Genomic DNA, 25,395 nt, shown 5'->3' with positions numbered 1-25,395 from the left:
TCTGGTGAATACAGTTCATAGGCAAGTGCAGAGAACAATATATACATTAAAACTGAAACTAGCTGAGGACTGGGTCTCATGACTGTTACAAACTGGTGTCTTCTCCTAAGCTGAATGACCAACAAGCAGAAATTACAGGAGAAAAGAATTGAAAACATGGACATTTACAAACCTCTCAGTCTCTTGATTCTACCCCCTTTATGGAAGGGGACTTCAGGTTCAAAGGGGAGAATTTCAATGGCTGAAGGGGCAAAAAATGTACAAGGTCACTTTCCCTGTTCCACTGTTTTTGTCCTGCAGACTCTTAATTTTCTCCTGTCCAATGTTGCAGAACAACATTGCTCTGTTACCTGGCACAGGGAAAGCTGGCAGCCCTACTTCAGTTCAGATTTCAGCCTGAAGCTTGAACAGAGTTCAGAGGCTTTCGGAATACAGCTGTCTTTGAGACTGGTTTAAACAAGCCTCCCAGTGTCTTTTTCAAACGTGGCACCTCTGATAACCACCTCCCAATGGATGGCCACCATCCTCACTGAGTTTAGATCACCAGTACCAGGCACAAAGGTCTCACAAACCATGCATAAACAGAATCCAGGACCCAAATTAGCGCCAATACAAATAAATGAGACAGGCTCAAAGCTTAGAGGAAACTAGGAGGCACACTAGCTTTGACTCTAGAGTGCACAAACTTGAACCCAGGGCCATTGAGTTATAGTGTGCTTTAGCAAATGTTCAAACAGCAGCATGATAAAGGTCTGTGAGCATGTAGTACTGCTTTTACCATTGACTTCTACATTACTGCTTGTCCCTGCGGCACTGGCAGTACAAGGCTTGCCGCGGCCAGCACTGCAGTGACCTTGCCGTGGAAACAAGTGCTCAAGCACGCTGGAATTCTCAACTTGTGCAGAGAGTGCTTACGGGATCACGACTCCAGAAGAGTGACTCCTGGAGAGAGATACCACACAACCACCTCAAATTTATGTTCCTTGCTTTAATGTACTAGTGCATAGTGCTCTGAGATATCTTTCCTATACTTGTATAGACTCTGGGACTATTTAAATTAACAGAACATAAATGCAATGGCCATTTCCTGTAGATTGTTCCCATCAATAGAACAGTTTTTTTAAAAATTCTAAATATTTCAACAATTTGTGCTGAAATACTGCCTGGCTCTGAATACATGCATTTATTTCTCATTCTTGTGGAAAAATTCACAGACTACTTCATTCTAGCCTCGCTACTTTTATTTTCCAGAGGAATAGCCATGTTATTCTGCTTCAGCCAAACAAATAATAAAAAAGGAAGCAAGGGTTTTGTGGCATGTTAAAAACTAACACATTTACTATTGCATAAGTGTTGGTTGACTGAAGCCCACAGATGTGTGAAATGGGTTGTAGTCCAAAAATGCTTATGCCTTAAAATGCTTATGCCACAAGACTCTTTGATGCTGCTGGTTTCAATTAACTATCGAATTGCTAATGCTCATTACGGTGCCTTATCATATGGTTAACCAAATTGTAAAAAGAGTTCACAGAGAACATGAGAACTTCACTGGGTCACAGCAGAAGCTAGCTAGTAGCTTGTCACCCTGTTTGGGAAGGTAACCACTAATCCAAGAAGTAGCTTCTAGGGAGCACTTCTCAAGCTTCTCTGGAAAGCAGTACCTTTTAAGAATCTAGCGTGCATAAGGACCATGCTTAAATATTCTTATCTTTTGTTTTACTGCACTTGTGTTTCATACTCTAGAGCAGAGCCATTTTCATCTAGATCTCACATTAACACCCCAGAAAAATCCGGTCCTGAAGTTTTGGTGGCCCACCTTTATATGTGAAACAACAGGCAAATCAGCCACTGTTCTAAGCTCTATTGCAGATACTGAACTTAGTCCAGCTCAATAGCGGCAAAAGTCAGTCCATTTGCCACATTTGTCCATCCTACTGTTGGCTGAAATTATTGCGCATTTTGAGCATCCTATTGTGATAACTGGCTGTATGCACAGTGTGTGTCTGTGTGCTTGCTTCGGAGCGTGAAAGGGAAGTAATATTCTTCATTCCCCTCTCCTCTTTCTGCATATAGGTTAATGTGGAAGGGGTCAATTGTGACAGGTGCAAACCTGGTAGGTTTGGACTTTATGCCAGAAACCCACTTGGCTGCAGCAGCTGCTACTGCTTTGGCCTGACATCACGGTGCAGTGAGGCAAAGGGGCTGATCCGCCTGTGGGTGAGTAAGAGGACTGCTGAGCCATGTAATGCGATAATGTTTTTCCTGCTGGTGTCTTTTAGTCAGACACAGAGATGGAGTAAAGAAGTTCAGAAAAACATTTAAGCGATTTCTCCCTTGTGTACGCTGTGAAGTGGGTAGAGGACCATGTTCCATTAGGCAATCAGGGTCAACTCATTCACGAAAAGTCTCAGATACGGTAATAGATGTCAAGGCTGAGAGTAAAGCTATTAAAACCCAGAAAAGGCAATGTAGTCAAGTGAGGGGAAATTGTTCCATGGAAAGATAACACTCTTTGCTTCTCAAATGGAAAGCAGTAAGGTAAAATCAAAACCTTTCCATTACTCTCTGTGTAACGGATTGCTGATCTATTAAGGGCATTTAACTGGTTTCTTGCTCATGTTTTCTTTTTAATTTTTAAAACAAACTGGAAAACATCTATTTAATACTGATTGCTCCCTTTAATAGCAGAAGAAACTTGCTAGCTTTGATATTGCTAGATATTGTTCACAAGAACTGTGCCAGGTAGAAACCCACTGGGTGACTTTGGGCTAGTCACTACTCTCAGCCTAACGAGTCTCTCAAGTTGTTTTGAGGATAATATGAAAAAGAAGAGGGCAATTTTATACATGATCATGGGCTCCAGGAAAATGGTGGGATATTCCTATAACAGTATGAATACATAAATGAGCAACTACCAGAAGCAAATAGATGGCTAGCTGGTAGCAATATCTAGAAGGATTTGGGGGCTTCTGTTGCATAACAAATGCACAGTGAATCATTACTGCAAGACAGTAGCTTAAAGAAAATGTTTGCAGTCTTCCGCTGGCTTCATAAAAGAATTGCAACTAAGCATTGCAACTTAGCCGAAGAGCTTAATCAGTCTTCAAATGAGAATGTTTTGGTGCTATTGTTGCCATTTCTGCCACTGTTCTACTGTCTTGGCTACACTGATTCTATGACTTTATTTAGACCAATAGTGATCAGTGTATACAGTAGTAAAATTTCCTTGTGCTATAACAGGTGTCTGAGTGACCCTGACATTGACACAAATTTCCCCCTGGTGGTGCTCTTAGAAAAAGCCACTATTCTGCAGCACTCTTTGGGGCATTGTGTCCAGTTCTGGTTGTCTCTGTTCCAAAAGGGTTTTAATTTAGAAACAACTCAAAGAATGGGGTAAGAATGATGTCAGAGAAGAGGTTTAGGGGTGAAATGAGAGAGGGGACATCAGGAGGGAAGGAAACTGGGGCAACCTAAGTATTATGTACGTGCCTCAGCCTTAGCCTCCTCCAAAACACTGTAGCTAGACAGCCAAAACCAGCCACCCAGCTGCTTGCAGAATAGGAGGACCATGGAGAAGACCTTTACCCCAGTGCTTCTCTCATGTGCATAAGATGTCTGTGATCCTCCCATTTCTGAGGGCTACACACCCCATTGGCATGTGCCTTAAAATGCTTAAATAAAATATGAAGTTGTACTGAGAGATAGGCCTTTTAAGATATTATCAGAGGGGATATTTTGATGGGATCATTCAAAATATTTAAAGAATTTTTCCATATTAAGATTCAGAAATATGTAGTTTTCACTGACAGAAAAAATAGCATAAAAAACCCTAAGGGGCTGAGACAGGATGATAAAGAAATTTAGGTGGGATTATTTGCAGTAAGCCGTACCTTCCCCCAGCTGAAGTTTTGTTTTTAACTGCTATGGGAAGGAAGAGGGAGACCATAATCCCACAATGTGAAGCTACTGGATGCAAAGCCTTGACCAGGCTAGTGGCTTTTTCCAGTCCTCTCAACTGCACACAGAATGCCAAATCTGTAGCTAGAGATGGGAGATGATCATTATGCAGCTACCCTTGCTCCATATGGAAATAAAGGCTTTCAGGATTCATGTTCCATCTTGCTTCTGCACTGATCAGAGCCTTTTAAACTGAACTCACACCAGAATTTTCAAGTAGTCTTGATACTAGAGAAAGGGGCAAAAAAAGTCAGTAGTGAAGTATGGGGACCAGCTATTCAAGATTCTGAGCTGAATTTCATATGGATGCTGATTACTTGAAGATTCCAGCATTAAGTGACAATTTTGCATGTGAACACAACATTACAGATCATACACCAGAGTCGTAACTTTCATATATCGTTGTGCACTCTACCAAACACAATACAGTTCCATAGTTAGTTCATTCAGCTGCAAGAAGTCAATTGTAGAGTAATCAAATGATGGGAGATCAAAGTATGGCATATATCTATGTGTTACAGCATTCTGTGAAAAGTGAGCATTTTATCCTGAGGTTTACCCAATTTCATTGATCTGTCATAGGCTGGGAAGAGAATATCTTTGAATTGGTAAACATTATATTTAAGCATGAAATCCTACAAACAAATGCCACTGTGCTTCAAGGGACTTAGTCCTGGGCAAATGTGTAGAAGGCTGCAGCCCATGTTAATTAAAGCATTACCCCTTCTGCAGCTTCCCACTATGGAAGGTGCAGGTGCATATGATCTAAAATATTGATTTTGAATTTCCCTAATGATCAATTGTCTCTTTTTTGAAATCTCATATTTAAATTAGGTATGCAGCTTCACAGCATAGTCTCTCTGAACATTTAGAACCTCTGTCTACTCCAATCTATTTCAATACAGATTGAGGGCGACTGCCAAACCTCTGATACACAGGTATCAGGACACTGACGGTACATTTCAAACACTTTGTGCATTAACCAGTTTCTTTCTGATTAGCATGTCTAATGCATGGAAGCCAGAAACACCTCCAGAGTGAAGTCAGGCACTTCATTTTGGCATTAGCACTTCAAAGAAATGTGCTGTCATGCTACCCAATCTGCTACAGATACGGTAGAAAAATAATAATGTCAGCTCAGGGCTTCTTCTCTTCTCCTTGCTAGACTGGCACTTGTGAAGTTCCACAAAGGTGTTTTCAAGGAAGGTTTTATTTGCTTAATTTAATTGCCATATCTTCTTTAGCATCATACTACCAGTAGTTTGTATATGCAGAAGCATGCCTTCCTAATTGTATTTATTTCATACACAACACAATTTCCCTGTGTGTGCGTGCACACATGGACATGTGCACAATTCTCTAGTATGATGGTCTTTCAGAATTACTTCTGTTGTAAGTCTGGATAACATATTTCTGGTGTGCTTTCAGAGCACAGACACATACACATATATAAAACTGGATCAAGAAGAGTCTTCAGTCACAGCTTCAGGAAACAGAAAGAAATATCATGCACAGTTTTGCATAGACAGAAGAAAATCTACGTGTATCAGGAATCCCATTCTGCCATTGGACAGGCTAGAGCCAAAGCCGTGAAGACTTAGCAGTAATGCCACACTTGATACTGTTCATAATTAGCAGAATACTTTTTTTATGTTTCATTAAGTTTTAGGAGATGGACATAAAGATAAATGCCTTTTATTGTTTCTGTGTAATATAGGTTTTGTTTGTGTATTTCATATTTTTCACTTGTATTTTTATTTTGATTGCTTTATGTACTGCATTTTCTATTCATTCTTTGTTTTGTGTACATTGTATTGTTTATTTAGTAAAATGTTTAAATTGCAAAAATTAATATTGCTTTGCCTGGAAAAAAGAAAAGCTGCCATGTTTTTCTCTTACCCATTTAATTGCCTACAGTTAACTCTGAAGCCAGATCAGGTGATCCTTCCCCTAGTTGATGAAAATGTTCAGCACCAAACTGTCCAGGGGATTATCTACCAATATCCAGAGACAATTGCAAATATCGACTTGGTGATGCACGATTTACACTTGGAGCCCTTTTACTGGAGACTTCCAGAGCAGTTTCAAGGACGGAAGGTAAAGGCTGTAATTTCTGATTGGGCTCTTGAAGTTTTTTCTTTTTTCTCCAGAAAGTCTAGGAAAAATTGGAAGATTTATGAGGAGCAGTCATGATGTCAGTGCAGTATTACATAATGTCAAACATAATGATATATGTTATTTTAAGTATCAATGCCTATCGATGCCAGTGTGTCTAATAGTGTTGCACTGAGACTTTGGGTCTCAGCCTGACCTACCTCACAGGATTGTTGTAAGGATAAAATGGAGAGGGCAAAGGCCACATAGGTCTCTTTGGATTGTATGCAAGAGGGAAAAAGTAAAATACAGTGATTTGTTCAAGTTCTTTATTCCAAGTCTTGCGTCCAGTCTCAGGTCTTTACTTTTAAGTCCAAGTTGACTTAAAAGTCCAAGTTGACTCCTCAGATCATTCCAAGAAAATTCTGAGTCAAGTCTTTTCCCAGGTTCCCCCTTTACCCATCCTCTTGTTCCTCCCTCCCACTGCCTCCCTCATGCCAAAAAGAAGAGCTGAAGCGTTCCTTCCCCCAATTGCGGCCCCCTCCTCCCTATCCTGCCCCCACCTCCTTGAAACACCCTCTCTCCCACCACCTCTGCCATTTTTGTGCCTGTCTGCCGGGATATCTTGCCACACACTAATAAAAAATTTGGAACTCTTGAATCAAGTCACTTGCTCGTTGCTCTCAGGTTGAGTCTTGAGTCAGGCTTGGGAGTGAGTTGCTTGACTCAATCTGCAGCACTGGTGGAATATAAATAAGAGCAATGAAGAAAATTATTGTGGGAAAAGATAGCTTGTAGGCACTTTAAAATTTTTCTTCATGTTATTCTTTGATATTATTGTTTATATTAGGTAGGGGTTTGAGGATGTATTGCAATGCATTTTAAAAAGGTGGAATAAAGAGGGCAGAACTTACGTACTCATTTTTCCCCCGGATTGAGACAAGTTCCCTTGGAATACTGAACAGCACTCCTGAGAAGCGATCCCAGGCTGAGTCATCGCTGTCTGAGTACTGAGGAAAACATGAAGACAGTACAATACTCCAAGTGCATCATTTTCTTTCTGCCTGTGGCTATGATTGACCTGGATCAATTTGGGTTTATCCAGAAAGGAACACAATATCCTTCTAGCTGACCTAACCCTGTCAGCCATATGGAGATACAGGATGATACACTTGGGAGGCACAGTATAAAAGACTACCGCAGCATCCACCATATTGGAATGTGCTTCACGTTAGCTTGATGTAGGCTGGCATTTCCAGAGGGGCTGACCTGATAGTCTGTTACAGAAAAATAACAAAGAGTGCTGTGAAAAGCTAACAAATAGCTTTTCGAGTGCCCATACAAAATATTCGAGTGAGTTTGTTTCTTCAAAAGGTTGTACAATTCCATCGTAAGTCATTATGCATGTTTGTAGATCAGTTATGTTGGGCATGCAAAATAGAAGTCAACTGATCAGGCTGATATTAATTGAAAATACTCAGAATGTATTGTAAATGTTTTGAAAGATACAATTATCAACAGCTATGTAAGGTTTAGGTCAACAGAATGATTTTTTTTTTTTACATTGCATCTGGTTGAACAGCTTCTCTCAGTTTAATATACGTGTCCCACAGAAATGTTTTTCGTTCCAATGTGTGTGTTTCTGAATTCCAGCTGATATTTATCTGGATTTTTGTTTTGTTTTGTCAGCTGATGGCTTATGGGGGAAAGCTGAAATATGCAATCTTCTTTGAAGCACGAGATGAGACTGGCTTTGCAACCTATAAACCTCAGGTCATAATCAGAGGCGGACTTCCCACACGTACACAAATGATTGTCAGGCACGTAGCCGCTCCACTGAACGGTCAGTTGACAAGACACGAGATAGAAATGACAGAGGTAATTTCTCAATCCCACCTGTTCAAGAATTTATGTCGCTGGTACTTTGGAAACAGTTAAATCATCTGCACTATTTTCCCCCGTTTACCTTTCCAGCACGAATGGAAATATGGCGATGGCCCAAGAGCCAGTGAGGCTGTGACCCGTGAGGACTTCATGGATGTCCTGTACAACGTTCATTACATACTCATTAAGGCCACTCATGGAAGCTTCATGAGGCAAAGCAGGTAACCATAATGCATGGAACATCGTACCACTGGAGTCGCCACCCTTTCTAGGGGAAAGCTGGAAGCCACCAAGCAGCACAGTGTTCTATACATTTTGGTCCAGGGTAGCCATAGGCTTAATTTCCCCTGGAGTAGGCCAGTATATGAACTTTTAGAACTCTACCTGAAGAGAAGAAAAAGAAGTCAGCATCATCAAGAGATGGGCATTCAAAGCAAGCCTGACTGGCAGAGTCTCTCATTCTGCTGCTGCTGATGATATTCTATAGCAAATGCATTCAATAAAAGAATTGAAATAAGAGTCAGTGCAGTGTAGTGGTTAAGAGCATGAGACTGGGACTCAGAGGATCTGGGTTCTAGTGCCCGCTCAGCCATGGAGCCAACTGGGTGACTTTGGGCCAGTCACAGACTCTCAGCCCAACCTACCTCACAGGGTTGGTGTTGTGGGGATAAGACGAGGAAGAGAATGATGCAAGAAACTTTGAGTTCTCAAAAAGAGGTGAGGGGCAAGAGCTGAGAGAGCTGAGCAGCAAAAGCTCTTGTTGGCAGTAAAGTTGTCAGCCAGTAACAGAGAATTTGCTGGATTTTGAGGGGAAGAGCAAAAGAGGACAAAGGGCTTAGAGCCCTTCAAGAGGTGTGTAGGCAACAACCTTAGAAGTCTGAAATGATGGTTAGCATGTCAAGGGAAAGGGTGGGATATTCCTGAGCCTGTCACTGCTCGCAGCCTAAGATAGTCCACAGAGTTGTTGTGTGGATGCGTGAGCAGCTAGAATTATGCCCAAGCTCTTTGAAGAAGAACAGGATATAGAAGTTTAATCAGTAAACAATCAGTAAAACAAAAGGATTTAATCTAGGAGATTCAGATTAATCCAGGGAATTAACTGGGTTCTTTTATATTAATTATGAATAGTTGTTAATTTGGAGCAGCATTTGCTCAGACTTGCAATTTTTGTTAATTACCACCACAATAAAGTACTGGAAACCGTGCAAGATATTAAAATGTATGTTAAAGCCAAATAAATCAAACAAAAATTGTGAAAACTAGGAAAAGAAATGTCATCACAGTATAAGCTCTGGTTAGGGACAATTAAGGTTACCATCCTATGTATACTTCCTGTAAGATACTAATTGGTGTCTTGAATAAGGGCCTCAAGTAGCACCATCTACCATGTTGTCTCCTGTGCCATCAGCACTTTAGATACTCAGGAAGCCAGGAAGCATAGCCTTTGGGGAACAGGGTGAGCACTTGACTGTAGTTCTACCCTGAAGGGAATCCTCCTGAATACTGTCAGCTGACTTTACACCATTCAAGTGACTCAGTCCGTTTAAGACCCTTGTGGCTATGCCATATTATCCGTATGAGCATCTTGTCTTGACTTTGAGGGCTCTGGCTCTCCTGTTTGCTCTTCTTGTCTGCCACCTTGGATTGTGAACCCCTTTGTGTCTTGCTCCTTCATCTTTGCCATGCAACCAGACCTTCTGCCTGGCTCTAACCCTGCACTTTTCTCATCTTCTGCCTGACTTTCCAGTATGTCCAGAACCAAGTTCTTTCCCACAGGCCTGTTGTTCCTTGTCTGCCTGATCCAGCCTGCAGCCTACCTGTGGCCATGCCCGCACTCACACTGAGCTCATTACATCCTCTCCTGGTGCTGGTTTGGCAAATTCAAAGTAAGCCCCACTCAACAATGTAGAACTTCTGACTAAACATGCATACATTTGCACTTCACAGGCCTGACAGAACAAGCCAATTTTCACAGTTGTCCTAAGTGACTGAGTTCTGTTCCTTAGGTATACCATCTCCCACAATTTTTCCAGTTCATGAAAGCCAGGATGCCACTTAAGTTCACTGCTCACATGAACAAATTGAACAGTTATTAGTAAGGTATTGATCACAACTCAATGTGAAAGAGCAAGGCATGCTTCCCTTGGCTGATTTGAATACCCTATCTTTATAGATGACCAATATCCCTCTCTCTTGTGAACTGGGTCTAGTCTTATTTTGAATTCACTGTGTTATTGGACATTTATATCCTGATACCACAGAATTCTGACAGAAGGTTACATTGTGGGGAAAGGAAGTGGGTAGCTATTTAGTGTAGCTTTCCATTCCCACGTTGGCCATCCAGTTGCCAGTTTCCAGGGGAGGAATCCTCTTTTAGCCCAGGGCCTGAAGTACTATTCCAGTGAGCTGAAAATACCCCTTTGCTGTAGTACAATGTTTAGCCAGGAGCTAAGAGGTAATTCAGCCTTTTAGAATGGGGAAAATCTGCACAAAAGGCAGGGAACCATTAAACCATTGCTAGCTGGAAGAACGAAGATAGAAGCAAAAGAACGTATCATAACTTCTAGGTGGTCCCCAGAGGGCTAGATTTGACTACTGGCCCTGACGTTCTCAGCCCTGCTTTGTCCTGTTTGAGTTCCTCGGCAGCTGGTATTCAGAAGCAAACTATACTTCTGATAAATATGTAGCTATGATGATGAGTAGTCCTCGATTGCTTTATGCTCCATGAATTTGTCTGCTCCTCTTTTAAAGCCATCCGACTTGGAAGCCATCACTGCACCCTGCTATAGCAAAGGCCATAGGTTAATAATACTTTGGGTGCAGAAGGACCCCCTTGAACCATGATGCTGCCTAGGTTTTACTGCTGAGAGAAGGAATAGAGAAGTTTCCTCTTTCAGTTTTAGCTATTTTAACCATATCTATTTTCGGGCACAGATTTTCTGAGATGTAACATTTGTACCATTTGTCTTGAAGAAAAGAGTCCAGAATACCACCCTGCAATGGCATTGCGGAAGGCCAACTAGGGAAAGTTGCTGAAGGGATTCACTGTCCCTTTCGCCCTGTGTTTCTGCCAGATTTGGCAAAGCCCCAGTTTTCACTCCAGTGTCTAGTGCTGCTCCTTGCTGTAAGTTGAGTGCTGCTGAGGTTCTTAATTTGTTTCCACCAGGGAGCCCAACATTCAGTGTTTTGCACTTCTGGTTAAAAATGGCAGAGCTGCCAAAGATCTCTTTTCCTAAAACCCTGAAAAATTGGTGGAAATTCCTGGCTTAGATGGACCAGTTATCTACGTCAGTATATAACAGCTCCATACATTTCATCTCCATTGTGTCTACCATCTCACCATGTTAAATGTACTGTGTGGTCTTGAATGGTTTGGAAATAAACATGGGGTGCTGTATGTGTGATTCCATACAACATTTTAAGCTTACTACACAAGTGGCATCCTCAGGGGTGTCAAGCGAAGGAAGGAGGGCTGGGAGACCCATAGCTGACTTAGTGAAGCAAGGCTTTTTCTTTGACTCTTCTTGAATGAATTCTGAAATGTATACAAATAGGAGTGCCTGAAATGTTTATAAATGCAGCCCTGCAGATCACTGATATATTTCAGCAAACCATGATAAAGAAACCTTATGCTGATGATATGTTGAAGTGTAAAAATAGCTTAATTCTAGTCATAGCTCTATATTAGCTATGTCATTTAGCAGCAACACTAATCATGTTTCTTCATGGAAGTGATGCTATTACAGAGGATGATTCAGAGGCTGCCACTGAAAAGCTGAAGCCAAACATTTTTCTCCTGCTGTGTTAATTTTCTTGTTCCCCCTTTCACATTTCGTCCTCAAAATTGAAGCATTTCTTACTTTAGAAGGTTTTCCTTTTCAGGGAAGTAGACTATGCCTATCTATTTGAACTAGAATGATGTGTCCTGTTTTAGTGTTAATTGTTTCAGCAGCCCTGATTTTAACTGGGTATTTGCGTTCAAACCAAAATGCTACAGCTAACAGCCAAGCCACACTTTCCATGAGCACCACTTTCTAACCAAGCATGGGTAGCTTCTGTGAGGGCTAAGTGTGACGATTTGTGCATCTAACTACTCTCTGCATGCACTTTGTTTTTGGTGCACATGGATGCTTCTGCAGCCTCCAGAGTGTTCAGTCTCTGTGTAAGAAAAGTACAGAAAATTATGGATAAATCTTCACAGAGACACCACTGGCAATGTTTCTCCCTATGAACATTCAAACCTTCCGTGTCTTCTCCCCTTCTAGAGTTTTGCTGTAGTACATACATTACTGCTTATTTATCTCTCTTCCTTCCCCCAGTCTGTCATCCCATTCCACACACATCCACACCTGTGTGTACACATAGAGGCTTATAGTTTATCACTTGTGTGCTGCTTAGTAATTTTCTCTGAAGTGCAAGTTCCACAATTAAGTGAAAGGCCACACTACCATTTTTGAGAGGGATTGTCCTACAAGGTGGATTAAATCTTTAAAATCCTAAATATTACATCCTTTGCGAGTGTAGATGGCTGGGACTTGTAGCCTCCTTTCCATCTAAATGTTCAAGGATTGCACAGTTAATAAATATTCTCACTTGGGCAGGTTTGTGTGCCTAGAGCAGTGTCTCAGTGATCTTAGAAACTGGGAGGTGACCTGTAAGTCCGTCTATTACAAGAGCAGTGCACTGAGCTCAGTCCCATGAGCAGAGACAACACATACGATGTGGAGGACACCCAAGTACACATAGAGTAAGAGGCTGAAAAGGTCATATTGGCAGCATCTTGCACAAAACATTTATCACCTAAGTGCCTTCTAACTAGACAGAGATCTAAACAGAAAAGGAAAGGAAAAAAAACCGCAACCGTGTTCTCTCTCCCCCATCCTTAAAGAAAGAGAAAGGTCTTTATCTGGTTTGACAGAACTGCATTTGCATATGCTGCAACATATGTTTGAGTTTCTTCATGATATTCTGACCAAATATTAGATTCTGGCTAAAGATCTTAAAAACTGCTACAATCACCAGTGTCTTTGAAGTCTGTTACATATCCTGTTCATTTCATTTTCCGAGTTCTGGAATTTTGGCTCTAAATAAAAAAGAAAACTGTAGGTGAATAAGCAACATGAATTTAAGATTGTGCTAGCTTTGATCCTTCTTTGACACAGGCTCAAATAAGTGTTGTTGTTTTTCTTATGTGGATGATGCCAACAAGTTGCCTATATTCATATATGACAACTAAAGTTAAAATCAGCTCTGCAGGGTTTCATTTGCTAGTTGTAATTTCTTCTTCTCCCTTCTAGAATTTCTGAAATCTCCATGGAGGTTGCAGAGGAAGGCAAAGTATCTGGAAGAACCCCTCATGCCCAAATGATTGAGAAATGTGACTGTCCTTTGGGTTCTTCTGGCTTGTCATGTGAGGTAGAGTAGTTTGTCTAAATTTGTTTCTGTGCTGAATTCAGTTTATCCATTGTTATGCTCTCTGAAGACTAAAACTGAATGGAAAGCTAGGGTGGCATAGGTGTTAGAGTGTTGGATGGGGACTCAAAAATCTAGGCACTAGTCCCCATTCAGCTGTGAAGTTCAATGGGTGATCGGATCCAATCACTGACCCTCAGCCTAAGCTACCTGACAAGAGTTGCCATGAGGATAAAATAGCTGTGAAGCTTTGGAAGAGAAAATGGCATTATTTCATACAACTGGAAGCCACTGTGGAGGTTTTCTAGTCAGCCACTAAGTGTAGGATATGTGATGCAGGATAAAACAGCAGGAGTGGATAACCTTTTCATTTCCAAGGGCCACATGTGCAGGTTGGGAGCCATGCACACTTACATGTACATAGATACATCCCAATGATGCTGATATGGAATGCTCTTTTCTCAAGGCTAAGACTAAGCTCAAGAATGTTCTGTGTGAGGAAATCACTAGAGAGAGGATTTTGCAGCAATGGGGAATCAGGAAAGGCCGCTTGTGTGGGACACAAACAGCTCTCAAATCATGGATTGTGGACCCCATCAAGCATGCTTCATAGAATCATAGAATAGTAGAGTTGGAAGGGACCAAGAAGGCCATCGAGTCCAACCACCTGCTGGTGCAGGACACCATGTTACATCATCCCACTCAGAAGGCTGTCCAGTTTCTTTTTGAAGGTCTCTAGTGTGGGAGAGCCCACCAACTCTCTAGGCACCTGTATTGTTCTGACAGTGAGGAAGCTTTTCCTGATGTCTAGCCTGAATCTGGGTTGTCACAACTTGAATTGATTAAGCTGTGTCCTACATTCTGGCATAAGCAAGAAGAGATCTTGACCTTTCTCTTTGTGACAGCCCTTGAGGTACTTTTAGAGGGATATCATGCCTCCCCCTCAGTTTTCTCAAGGCTGAACATACCCAGTTCAGCTTGATTGATGGCTGTTATAACCCCATACCACAATTGTTTTTTCTGACATATCTTGCCCTGTGTTTCTCTCCTCTTGCGTTTCCATTTAGCTAGGAAAATGTCCAGAATATGCTGCAGTTTTCAGTTCCTTTGCATTCTTCTCACTGCATGACTAGTAAACTCCTATGCATCAGAAACACAAAGAATGTTGATACAGCTGTACCCTAGATTCATATTGAGGTCACTTCTTTGCTAGATTTCTCTGTGTTCACAAGTTCATGCGTGGATTGGTAAAACACTGCATAAAAAACGCTGCTCTTCTGCATTGTTCTGATTTTCTTTTATGAAACTGAGTATACTCAAAGCAGTCTACAAAACAAAGATAAGCACTAGCAATACACACTTTGAAATAGTAAACCATGATTTAAAACAATATGCCATAAAAACATAAATAATTCTATCATTAAAAAAATCTGGATGGGATGCAAACATACTTAAACTAGAACTGACTGAAATCAATAGAACTTTTGTCATAATCTCAGCATGATTAATCTTGGTTTATCCTTGTGCAACAACATTAACTTGTGGTCTCCAGAACTGTAAAGACATTTTAGTGTACTAATGGTTGGGGGTGAGCAGAATTCTTTTTGAGACTTTTGATTGAAAATACATGCCATATTTTCCTTTGATTTCTCTGTGGTGTTATTGTATTGCTGCCTTCTGAGGTCTCTGTTGAACTGAATATTTTGAGCGGAATATTTCTTGAATCAATTCTACCTTATTATAACATATTGGGTCCTAAGCTGCTGCATTTAAATTTGTTCTGTTCCTGTTTAATTTACCTATATTTTTGCTAAAAAATAGTTATTCTTCATTAAATATAATGAAAAACAAAACTAGCAGAGCATTAAACACCTAATCATATGAATTGGCTTTATACTGCAAGAAAACTTGTAAATAGGACTTTTCCTGTTTGACTGTCAGAACAACCCTATCCACATCTGGCTAGAAGCGGCTCAGTTTCTCACACTTTACAGTCTGTGCAGATAAATTTATCGCATTCCAAGGAGGAAGTGGAGGGGCAGATGATGTGGCCCTTTCAGGTTTACTTTGGGAAGATTCTCAGACAGAGTATGAGAACCAACCTGCTTTGGAAGAGGAGGAAGACTCTTTGGAGCTGAAGGGGAGGCAATGGAGTTCCTTGAACCAGTCAGGAGATAACAAGGGAGATGGGCAGACAATTTCAACATGTCCGGTGTTCCTGCCATCTAGCTCTCAAGGAGCAAGAGACATCCTGAAAGCTTTTCTGAAGGAGACATCAGGAACAGGAGCTTCAATGTGAATTGAGCTCTTTACAGGAGCAGATGGTTCTCATACATCTCAAGGAGAATGCTATTTTGATTTATTGATTTCTCAAGGAGAATGCTATTTTTATGTATTTATTCTGTCACCTGTTAAATTTTATTTATTTATTAAGCTTTTATATAGCAAAAAAATAGCAAAATTTTGTTCATTAGCCAAAAAAAAAAAAAAAAGGCTCTCAGCATGGTGTTTTGAGCACAGCTCTTAGAAATTTGCAAGTTTCATCCAAATCTGCTGGAAAGGGAAAGAACGGAGAGACCTCTCAACAGTCTGTTCGGAAGAAAGCCATCTTGACTTAATGGATCTCATTACTACATAAGCATGTATAGGATTACAGCCCAAAGCCGGCTCTATTTAAGACAGCTGAAAGTAACAACCACATTTCTTGTGCCCAACTGTCATGTCTGACCTAATAAAGACTGTAAAAATCTCTAAAACCTAAAAAGAGTTTGCTTTCATGCCATCTTTGATGGTATGCTCTCTGCTTCATTTGACTGATGTCTTGCATTTTTTTATCTAGTCTTATACAAAGTTTGTTGTACTTGGCTGAGAAATTTGAAGCATTCAGACTCTAACTATATCTATACATGCAAAGGAGTCTATGGCCTGAGTATCTGATATGGTGGCCAGATATCAACCATTGCTCATGCAATGAGAATTTTTTGTCTTCCTTGTTTATTGTCTTGTTTATGGTCACCACAAAAGTTGGTCTTCAGGACTGGAAGGAAGTATGGGATGTGGAACATGTGCAGCAGGAAGAAGGAGCTGTGAAAGTAGCAGGGGCAGAAGCTGCATGCATTTTTCAGGGTGACTATTTTGTTCTTCATTGACTCAGGGCAGGATGAACAACACAAGCCCTGCCCCCTCCTTGGTCCCAGCATTTTATTTTAAAAATTGCAACAGTAATGTAAGGCATCCTTAGCAATGTTCTGTAGCTGTGGTGGCTGCCATTTGAAACCATGCAGGAAGAACTTCCCACAGGTGCCCACTCCTGATTTAGTGTCGATGCTACTTTTGGTAATTAAAAAACCATTAAATTATCATGTGGTTAAGGCTTCTCTCCATGGAAGACTGAACTGCTACTTTACTGTGGCTTTGTCTGCTGCCTTCATTGTAGGAGGAAAAGTGTGTCCTTTACTGAGTTCTTCCTTGGTATTTTTAATCCTATCCTTATGTATCTATTCTGTTAACCAACTACAAGGTGGTACTGTGGTATCGTTGCTCTATAGGCAATTTGTAGCGATTCATCAGGATTTTCTTCTGAAATGGTGACAATTTAACATTTAATGCCAGCTCTTCTTTCAGTAAAAAAAAAAATCTTTGCCAAAAATGCAGAGGCTAGAGAATGAAAAGGGCCACAAATTCCTATGAGTGAGGAATCACAAATATATAATTAATGTCTGGGGTGGAGAAGCCCCAGTCTTCCAAATATTTGTTCAAAGGCTTGTATCCACCGTTGGTCTTCCATTCATGGAACCCTTATGATCCTGTGGGAGTTTCTAGGAACAGAAGGGGAATGAGGCATTTCTCATAACTTCCGCTGCTCCTGCAGTCCTTCGTGCATCTCTCACACTGTCCTGGGGAGTGGCTAAGCCCCATGGATCTGACAACAAGGCAGAGGCAGCCTAGGAAGCAGAAGGAAAGGCAGACATTGGCCAAAACCACCTGCCCCTTCAATAGAAGTGGTCACGAACAAAACAATGGCAGATTTACTGCTAGTCCTAGGGATGTAGAAGGCTGTATTACGCTGGATTAATATATGCTGAAGGAAAAACCTTTTCTGGGAATAGAAGGGCTGCTCCTGCCACCTTGTCCAGATAGAGACCATGGAGCCAGCCTGCTTCCACTTCTGCAGTGCTTCCCTGTTGCAATGGACAGGAATTAGCCAGCGAGCAGAGACGCTGCATGATGCCATTGGTTCATCCAGCACAGACTGGCCGTGATTCTCCAGATGCCGTGTCTTTCCCCACTCTGCCTGGGGTGCCAGAGACTGGACCAGTATCTGCACTCTAAGTAGGTTCTTTGCCCCTGAGGTGCAGCTCTTCCCCAGCCAACCCCATGTGGTTTTCGAAAGCCCATAGCTGTGTCCTTTTCAGAAACACTATAAATGTATTATAATACTGTCATTGTTGCTATTATTACCATCAGTTGTAGCAAAATTTGCTTTTTTATATCAAGCAATTTTGTAAAATCATGAAAAAGCCAAACAATCCACTTCTATCCACAGGCTTACGATCTAGTTAAAGATGAAATGCATTAGGAAGGAATGGGGAGGGAAGAGTAAAGGAAAGGAGGCTGCAGAAATGGGGAATTGCTTCTTTTTCTTCTTTTGCATCTGTCAGCTTTGATAGTAATTTTCAGTACGCTTCTTGATTTTTACAGCTGGGTGAAGAAAATATATGGGACTGAGATACATTTTATTTCAAGGGCTAATAGTCTCAGGACATGGTAGCATTTTTATTATTTTGAATTCTTTATTTTTATGGTCTTTAAATTATACAAGTATAAATAATGTAGCTATGAAGACATATTTTGCTGAGTATTGCTGGGCATTTGCTTGTTATCTATCAGCCAGTGTGTAGGCAGATATTAGCTTGTCATCTCAGAAAAGCACACCAAGGACAATGGGAATACAGAGTACCTCTGCTCACTTTGCACCAATTCTCTCCCTCCCCCCCGTCCTTCTCGTGTGTGTGCGAGGGATGTGTGCGTGCGCTTCTTAGGAAATAGACAAATGGACACAAGGAAAAATGGTCTAAATGAAAGATTTCTCGTGCTGTAAAAAGAAACGAAGCACTCCTCCAGGGTTCTCACAGCTGCGTTTTCAATTAGGATTGGTTCTGGTTCTTCTAAAGTAGACCGTGCATTGTTTGTCAAACATCTTGCCGCTCGCTGTTGGAATGGGGGAGGTTGCCTGTCAAAACTAGTGGGGAAGAAGATGTGTTTGCAGTCTCCTCCAATCCTTGCTATCTTACTATTTATTTATTTATTTATTTATTTATTATTTATTAAAACATTTTTATGCATTTTTAAACATTTTTAAAACATTTACATTCTTATATAATGAACTTCTAATGTTGGTTCTCCTTGATTTCTTGCAGGCATGCTCCCTAGGCTTTTATAGACTCCGTTCTGTTGACAGACGACCACGCCCAGGTTTAGGAGCCTGTGTCCCATGTCAGTGTCATGGGCACAGTGAGATGTGTGATCCTGAAACTTCAGTTTGTCAGGTATAAGGATTAGGCTTTTCTTAGACTATCTATTGCGTTCCCATTATCTTATCTTAGTTTACTTTATTGGCATATGGGGCATTCACACTGTGGCAAAATAGCTTTGCAAAGTTTCACTTTGCTATTTACAAGTGCTTCTCATTTTGTTCTGTTGATTTTTAATAGATAAATACAACAGTGTTTGTGGTAGAAAACCAAATGCAGTATGAAGGACAGGCACTTATTTCTAGACCTCAGCATCCATGAATGACCTGAATGACCACATCTTCCTGGCACATTTCTGCTTTGTGCTTTCAAATACATTCCCCACCTGAGTTTACCCTTTCAGCTATGCTCTGCATATAAACTGTGGATATTTTCTCAGGCAGAGATCCCTATGGCCACCTGAGTCAGTTTCCCTGTTGATTTCTGTGCACAGATCAGCATAAGCCCTAGGGTAGGGGTCAGGAAAATGGACCATAAGGCATGTTTCCCTTTATTGTTATGAGAAATAGGTGGAGAAAATAGAAGTGTGAAGTATGGACTGATTCAATTCAACAACCTCATGCAGTGGCTGGGGATAGCGGAGACTCTGCCATAGTGTAGGAGACTGTAATGGGCAGATAAGGGAATGAGGAGACAGTATGCTGAGGGTATTTATTTAAAATGGTCAGCCTATTCTGTAGTTACTCCCACTAGATTTTAAGTGAATATATGTCTAAAGAGGTAAACTTGCCTTAGATTAATTTGGAAATTGTACAAGAACTGCTTGAAAAAAATGTATAGATGAACTTGGAATATTTTTCAAAGCCAAACTAAGGCCTAAAATTTGATAAACATCCAGCTTTTTACTTCTTAATCCTCTCTTCTTTAATGGAAAGGAGTAATTAAAAAAAAATAAAAACCTGATGGTCAGGAGCAAATAGCTGGCTAGGAAAATGTATCTATACCATTCTCAATTTTTAATTTTTCTTCAGTGTAAATGGACTGACACTTCTACATTAGATTAAATAGGAGCATAATTTAGAGGCCATCCACAATTTAGAGGAATAAGTAATTTTTTTAAGGCTTGGATTTTTATCCAAGTCAGAGAAGATGGTGGGTTCTTTAAAAGGCTGCCTGTTTTTGAGGTGGGTTTTTGCTTGTCTTGCAAAGTTTTCTGCATGTCCTTAAAACACTTTCAAGATTTTAGTTTTTATTTAGGCCTGCAAGAAGTGCATCAACATCTTTGTATATGGTGCACTCTGGATTTTCCATACCTCTGAATAGTCAGTGCTTGACAAACAGTGGAAGGCCATTAAAGTCTGCTTGGGAGAGCTCTCTTTGGCCCTAGTCCCAGTAGCTGATATTTTGTGGTTTCTTGTTTTGTGCTTCTTCATAGAACTGCCGTCACAACACTAGTGGTGAGCACTGCGAAAGATGCGCTCCTGGCTTCTATGGGATTGTCAGAGGATCTCCGAATGACTGCCGACAGTGCGCATGCCCTCTGACAGTTTCAAGCAACAAGTAATATATTACACATTTGTGCCCTTACTTGTCTGTTCTTTTTCTAGCCTACCTTTTCTCCTTTTCCATGGAGTCCACAGTAGTGCCTGTGAGCCGCTCCCTCCTAATTCATCCTCACAGTAAAGTCCATAAGTTGCCTAGTGAGACCGAGTGGAGACTAGAACCTGTCAGACACTGTAATCGTGGCATCCTCCTGGCTCTCCTTTGCCTTTCATCTAGTACTCTCTCGGGACCCTCCTGCCTCAGTTTTCCATGTAAAGAAGCGTAGTGTATTGAACCACATCAAACAGTGGTCAATGGAGCTGTTAAATTGCCTTTCTTTAGGCATTGCTCCCAGACTAATTAGCTATGTAGAATCTATAAAGGGTGGAAGGTGTAATAGTCAATGGATAATGAACGAGCATTATAAAAATTATTCTCACAAGCCAAGCCAGAACAAAGCTCTCAAGTTCAGTGTGGTCACAAGGGAGCCATATCAAGATGTGGGCTCATATTTTCTGCTGCCATAAAAGCACTACAGTGCCTTGCTGTGGGCTTTGTCATTTATTGAGTTCTTATTTAATGTTATGATGGTTTGGGACAACTTGTGGATGATCAAATATTTTGAAGAAGATACCATTATGTTGAATCCATCTAGTTGGATAAGTTACTTTACATTAATGACCTTTTCATTTTTCAGCAAACATGACTTAAAATGGCATTGCTTCTATGCTGAGAGGTGTCTACATTTTTCTTTCTCACTAATTGTTTAATCTTAAACTGGATTGATCCAAAATAGATTGACGTCAGTTTTGAGCCATGTCTAGTACCTCACTGCTTGTTCTGAAGATTCTGTCTGTTCACTTACATAATGACCAAATTTTGAATTGTATACAGTGTACCTCCAACATATTTGTAACCATCCCATAGCATATTGATCTATTTGTTTTTGTTGAGGGAAGATGTGCCAGGCACACATCCCTGTACCCAGGAAGTTCTTTGTGCATATCAGAGATCCCCAAAGACGCTTCAGTTCTTCTAGGTATAATTAACTAGGCAAACTGAAAAGGTAACAAGCTTCATCAATTCCTGATACACAACCCAGGTAAGTTTCATCAACCTGTACCCTTTGTTTCAGAGCAGGTTAATTGCACCCCAAAGAAGAAAGCAGACTCTGCTTCAAAAATAAACTTTCAAGATTTTTTTAAACAAAATCCCCTTCTTTAATGCAGTCAATTCATCTCACATTTGGCCTTCCTCCTCTTCTGCCTTCAACTTTCCCTAACTTGATTGTCTTCTCCAGTGAGTCTTGCCTTCTCATGATGTATCCAAAGGATTACAGCTTCATACTCGTTATTTTTGCTTCCAGGACAAGTTCTGTCTTGATTTAACTTGGACCCACTTATTCATCTTGCTGTTCATCCAGGGTTTTGGCAAAGTTTCCTGCCGCACCATGTTTCAAACACATCTATTTTCTTTCTGTCAGCATTTTCACACGACACACAATCTTTTCTTTCTTTTCAACCATGTAATACCATGAGGTTTATGGTTCAAGGGATATTTTCTTCTGCTGCTTGTCTCTGAATCTTTTTCAGTCTTTGCTTAGATATGAATAGCTACAGTACCATATTAATAGTTTTTCTTTTCAACTGATCCTCCTATGTTCACTTCTGGGAGGTATGTCCAGTTCAGGTTTGTTAACACTTGACCTTTGCTAAGAGAGTAGTTGGCTTGTATATCATACTTCCGCATACCCATCATAGAGAGCAGCAGAGGCACAGGCTGGGAGAGAGTGCTGAGTGGCCAGGGGACTGGCGAAGGCAAGGTAGGAGCTGGGCAGGGGAGCAGAGGGCCAGGAGCAGCAGAGAGGAAGGGCGGCGTCCCTTGTCTGCGTCCCTTGGCTGCAGCCCAGGCTGTCCGGAGACTCCCTTCCCTGAGACACAGAGGTTTGATTGTTTGTTTGTTTGTTTTGTTTGTGCTGTGCTTTGTTTTTCTTCCAATTTAAATTTAAACTTATTTTATCCGTGTGTGTATGTACGAGTGGGTTTTTGTCTGGGAGAACTGGGCGAGTGAGAGGAACTGTAGGAAAAACAAGGCAGGGGACCAAGGTAAGGTCTCAGAAGGGTTCCCAATAGCAGACCAGGAGATGGCCTTGGCGGGAGTCACGGGTGTTGCTGTCCACTGCGAGAGCTGCAACATGTTTGCCCTTCTCTCCCAGGAGAGGCAGGGATACACTTGCCCTTGGTGCAAGATGCTGACCCTGCTAGAAGAGGAGGTGAGGTGCCTGAGGGCTGAGAGAGCTCTCCAGGCCCCCCCGGAGCAGCCCCCCTCTGGACAGAGGGTTGAGGGAGAGACCATGGGAGGAGCAGCTGCAGAGACATGGAGGTATGTCACCCACGGGAGGAGGAGGCCAGCACGGCCTCCTCCTTCTCCTGGCACCAATCTGGAGCTGGGAAACAGGTTCTCTCCACTTGGGTAGGCTGGGGCTGATGAGGCCTCAGGGGACAAGCAGGACACCCAGCCTGGGATGTCAGGTGACAAGGGGGCTGCTGCGGGAGAGGCGAGGGCCAGGGCACTGCTGCCCACCAGCACCAGGAAGGTACGGCGGCGGGTGATTGTTGTTGGGGATTCCCTGCTGAGGGGCACTGAGGCGGCAGTGTGCTGCCCCAACCTGGAAACAAGGGAGGTTTGCTGCCTGCCAGGCGTATGCATCCAGCATGTGAAGGACAGAGTGGAGCGTTTTGTTCACTCCAGGGGTCACCAGCCGCTCCTGGTGAACCATGTGGGCACAAACGATGTGGCCAGGCAGGGTGTGGTTGGAACCACCAGGGACTTTGAGGCCTTGGGGAAGAAACTCAGGGAGCTGAAGGCCCAAGTGACCTTCTCGTCAATCTTACCTGTCTGGGGATTTGGGCCAGGAAGGGACAGGAGGGCCTCCGAGGTGAACGACTGGCTTAGGGGGTGGTACCAGAAGGAACGCTTCGGGTTCTCGACCACGGCACTCATTTTCTTGCCAATGGACTTCTGGCAAGGGACGGGTTACATCTCACGAGGATGGAGAAAAGGTCCTTTGGAGATGCTCTAGTGAGCTTCGTCCAGAAGACATTAAACTGAGCTGGGGGTGGGGGGCGGTTCAGGCCCCCCAGTAACATGTCTGCACTGGACAAGTGTGGGGGGAGGATCAGGGCTCTGGGTGTAGAGTTTTAGAGATACTTCAGGGACTGACAGGACTCCTACAGAGAGGAGCCAGGTATCAGGGAGGATGGGAGGAAGGAGGAGGCTGGGAACTCCAAGGAAAGGAAGCGGTGGGAAGGAGTTGAGGTGCATGTACACCAATGCTAGGAGCATGGGTAATAAGCAGGAAGAGCTTGAAGCTGTCCTGGGAATAGGAGGGTATGATCTGATGGGAATCACAGAAACTTGGTGGGATGAAAGGCAAGTCTGGAATGTGAACAGAAAGGTATCACCTTTTTAGAAAGGACAGGAAGGGAAAGAGAAGTGGGGGCGTGGCTTTATACGTCAGGGAAGGGATAGGATGTAGTGAGATAGAATGCAGCACAGATGGGGATTCGGTAGAGGCAGTCTGGATGAAACTTAGGGGTTTTGACAGGGAAAGAGACCTGACAGTGGGGGTATGTTATCACCCTCCAGGTCAACTTGAGACCCTGGATGATGTCCTGAGAGGCCAGATTCTAAGGATATCTTGTGGGAGAGACACAGTAATTATGGGAGATTTCAATCTCCTGGATATTACTTGGGAGACTCACTCGGCGGTGACAGCCAGGTCACATCACTTCCTAGAAGCTATTGAGGGAGCGTTTTTCACACAGAGGGTCCGAGAGGCAATGGGGGGGGGGAATGGGGACATCCTTGACTTGGTCTTGACCAATAGGGAGGAGCTGATAGATGAAGTACAGATTAGGGGAGCTCTGGATGCAAGTGATCACTCCATCCTTTGCTTTGAGATCAGGGGACTGGGGACGTGCAGCAGGTCGAGCACTAGAAGCTGGGACTTCAAGAGGGCCAACTTTGGCCAACTGAAGGCCAGACTGGGGAAAGTCTCCTGGGATAGGTTACTGGAAGGTAAGCGAGTTGAGAAGGGGTGGATAGCACTCAAAAGGGAGGTTTTAGAGGCGCAAGCCTTGACAATACCTCTAGTCAGTAAGGTCGGGAGGCGGAGGAGAGTGCTGCCATGGATGTGAAAGGAGGTGGTTAGAGGGATTAGACAAAAGAGGAACCTCCGTAGGAAATGGGTACTGGGGGAAATAGACAAAAGGGTATACTGGAAGGAGGAGGCCCGTTGCAGAAGGATTCTTCGCAAGGCTAAGGCTGATTACGAGCTGAGACTTGCCAAGAATATCAAGAGCAACAAAAAGGGCTTCTTTCAGCATGTAAATAGGAAGAGGAAGGGGAGACAAGTGGTGGGACCACTAAATAAGGAGGAAGGCGATCCAGTGACTGATAGGAGGGAACAGGCACTGATGCTAAATGACTATTTTGCTCCTGTGTTCCCCCCAGAGCAGGACGGGGGATATCCGCATAGGACATTAGATGAGGCTGGGGACTTAGGGGCACAGATTAGAGTCACCCCCCTTGAAGTCGAGAGGTCCTCAGGGCATTGGACATTACAAAGGTGCCAGGCCCTGACGGGTTACACCTGAGAGTACTTAGAGAGTTGGCAGGGATTCTCTCATGCCCGCTGGCCTCCATTTTTGAGACCTCGTGGAGAATGGGTGAAGTTCCAGAGGACTGGAGGGTGGCATCCGTGGTCCCAATTTTCAAAAAGGGTAGTAGAAAGGACATGGGGAATTATAGACCGGTTACCCTTACATCCATTGTAGGAAAAACAATGGAAAGGCTCATAACAGAGGGAGATCTAGTGATGCTAGATAGGGAAGGGAGGCTGACAGCCACACAACACAGCTTCCGCAAAAACAGGTCCTGCCAGACAAACCTTGTGGAATTCTATGACAAGGTTTCGAGATGGCTAGATGGAGGGGATGCAGTGGATGTGGTATACCTGGATTTCAGCAAG

The 25,395-nt window shown here is 42.4% G+C and overlaps 1 protein-coding gene across 10 annotated transcripts in view; it reads left to right on the top strand.

Moving 5' to 3' along the window:
- Positions 1–25,395, top strand: part of LAMA2 (laminin subunit alpha 2) — a 475,192-nt gene that overhangs the window by 318,739 nt on the left and 131,058 nt on the right. For all 10 annotated transcript variants that reach the window (XR_006414199.1, XM_044424782.1, XM_044424799.1 and 7 more), the window contains 7 exons: positions 2,074–2,217; positions 5,875–6,054; positions 7,741–7,929; positions 8,026–8,156; positions 13,233–13,350; positions 18,768–18,896; positions 20,257–20,381. Coding sequence is in view for 9 of the 10 variants with exons in the window: in XM_044424782.1 (XP_044280717.1) it covers positions 2,074–2,217; positions 5,875–6,054; positions 7,741–7,929; positions 8,026–8,156; positions 13,233–13,350; positions 18,768–18,896; positions 20,257–20,381 (1,016 nt within the window). In the remaining variant the exon portion in view is untranslated. The remainder of the gene's footprint in view (positions 1–2,073; positions 2,218–5,874; positions 6,055–7,740; positions 7,930–8,025; positions 8,157–13,232; positions 13,351–18,767; positions 18,897–20,256; positions 20,382–25,395) is intronic.

The sequence above is a fragment of the Varanus komodoensis genome, unplaced genomic scaffold, assembly GCF_004798865.1.
Source record: "Varanus komodoensis strain SLA01 unplaced genomic scaffold, ASM479886v1 scaffold1, whole genome shotgun sequence".
Classification (NCBI taxonomy): Eukaryota; Metazoa; Chordata; class Lepidosauria; order Squamata; family Varanidae; genus Varanus; species Varanus komodoensis.
Note: the sequence above shows the minus strand (reverse complement) of the source record. Positions and strands in the feature narration are given on the sequence as shown.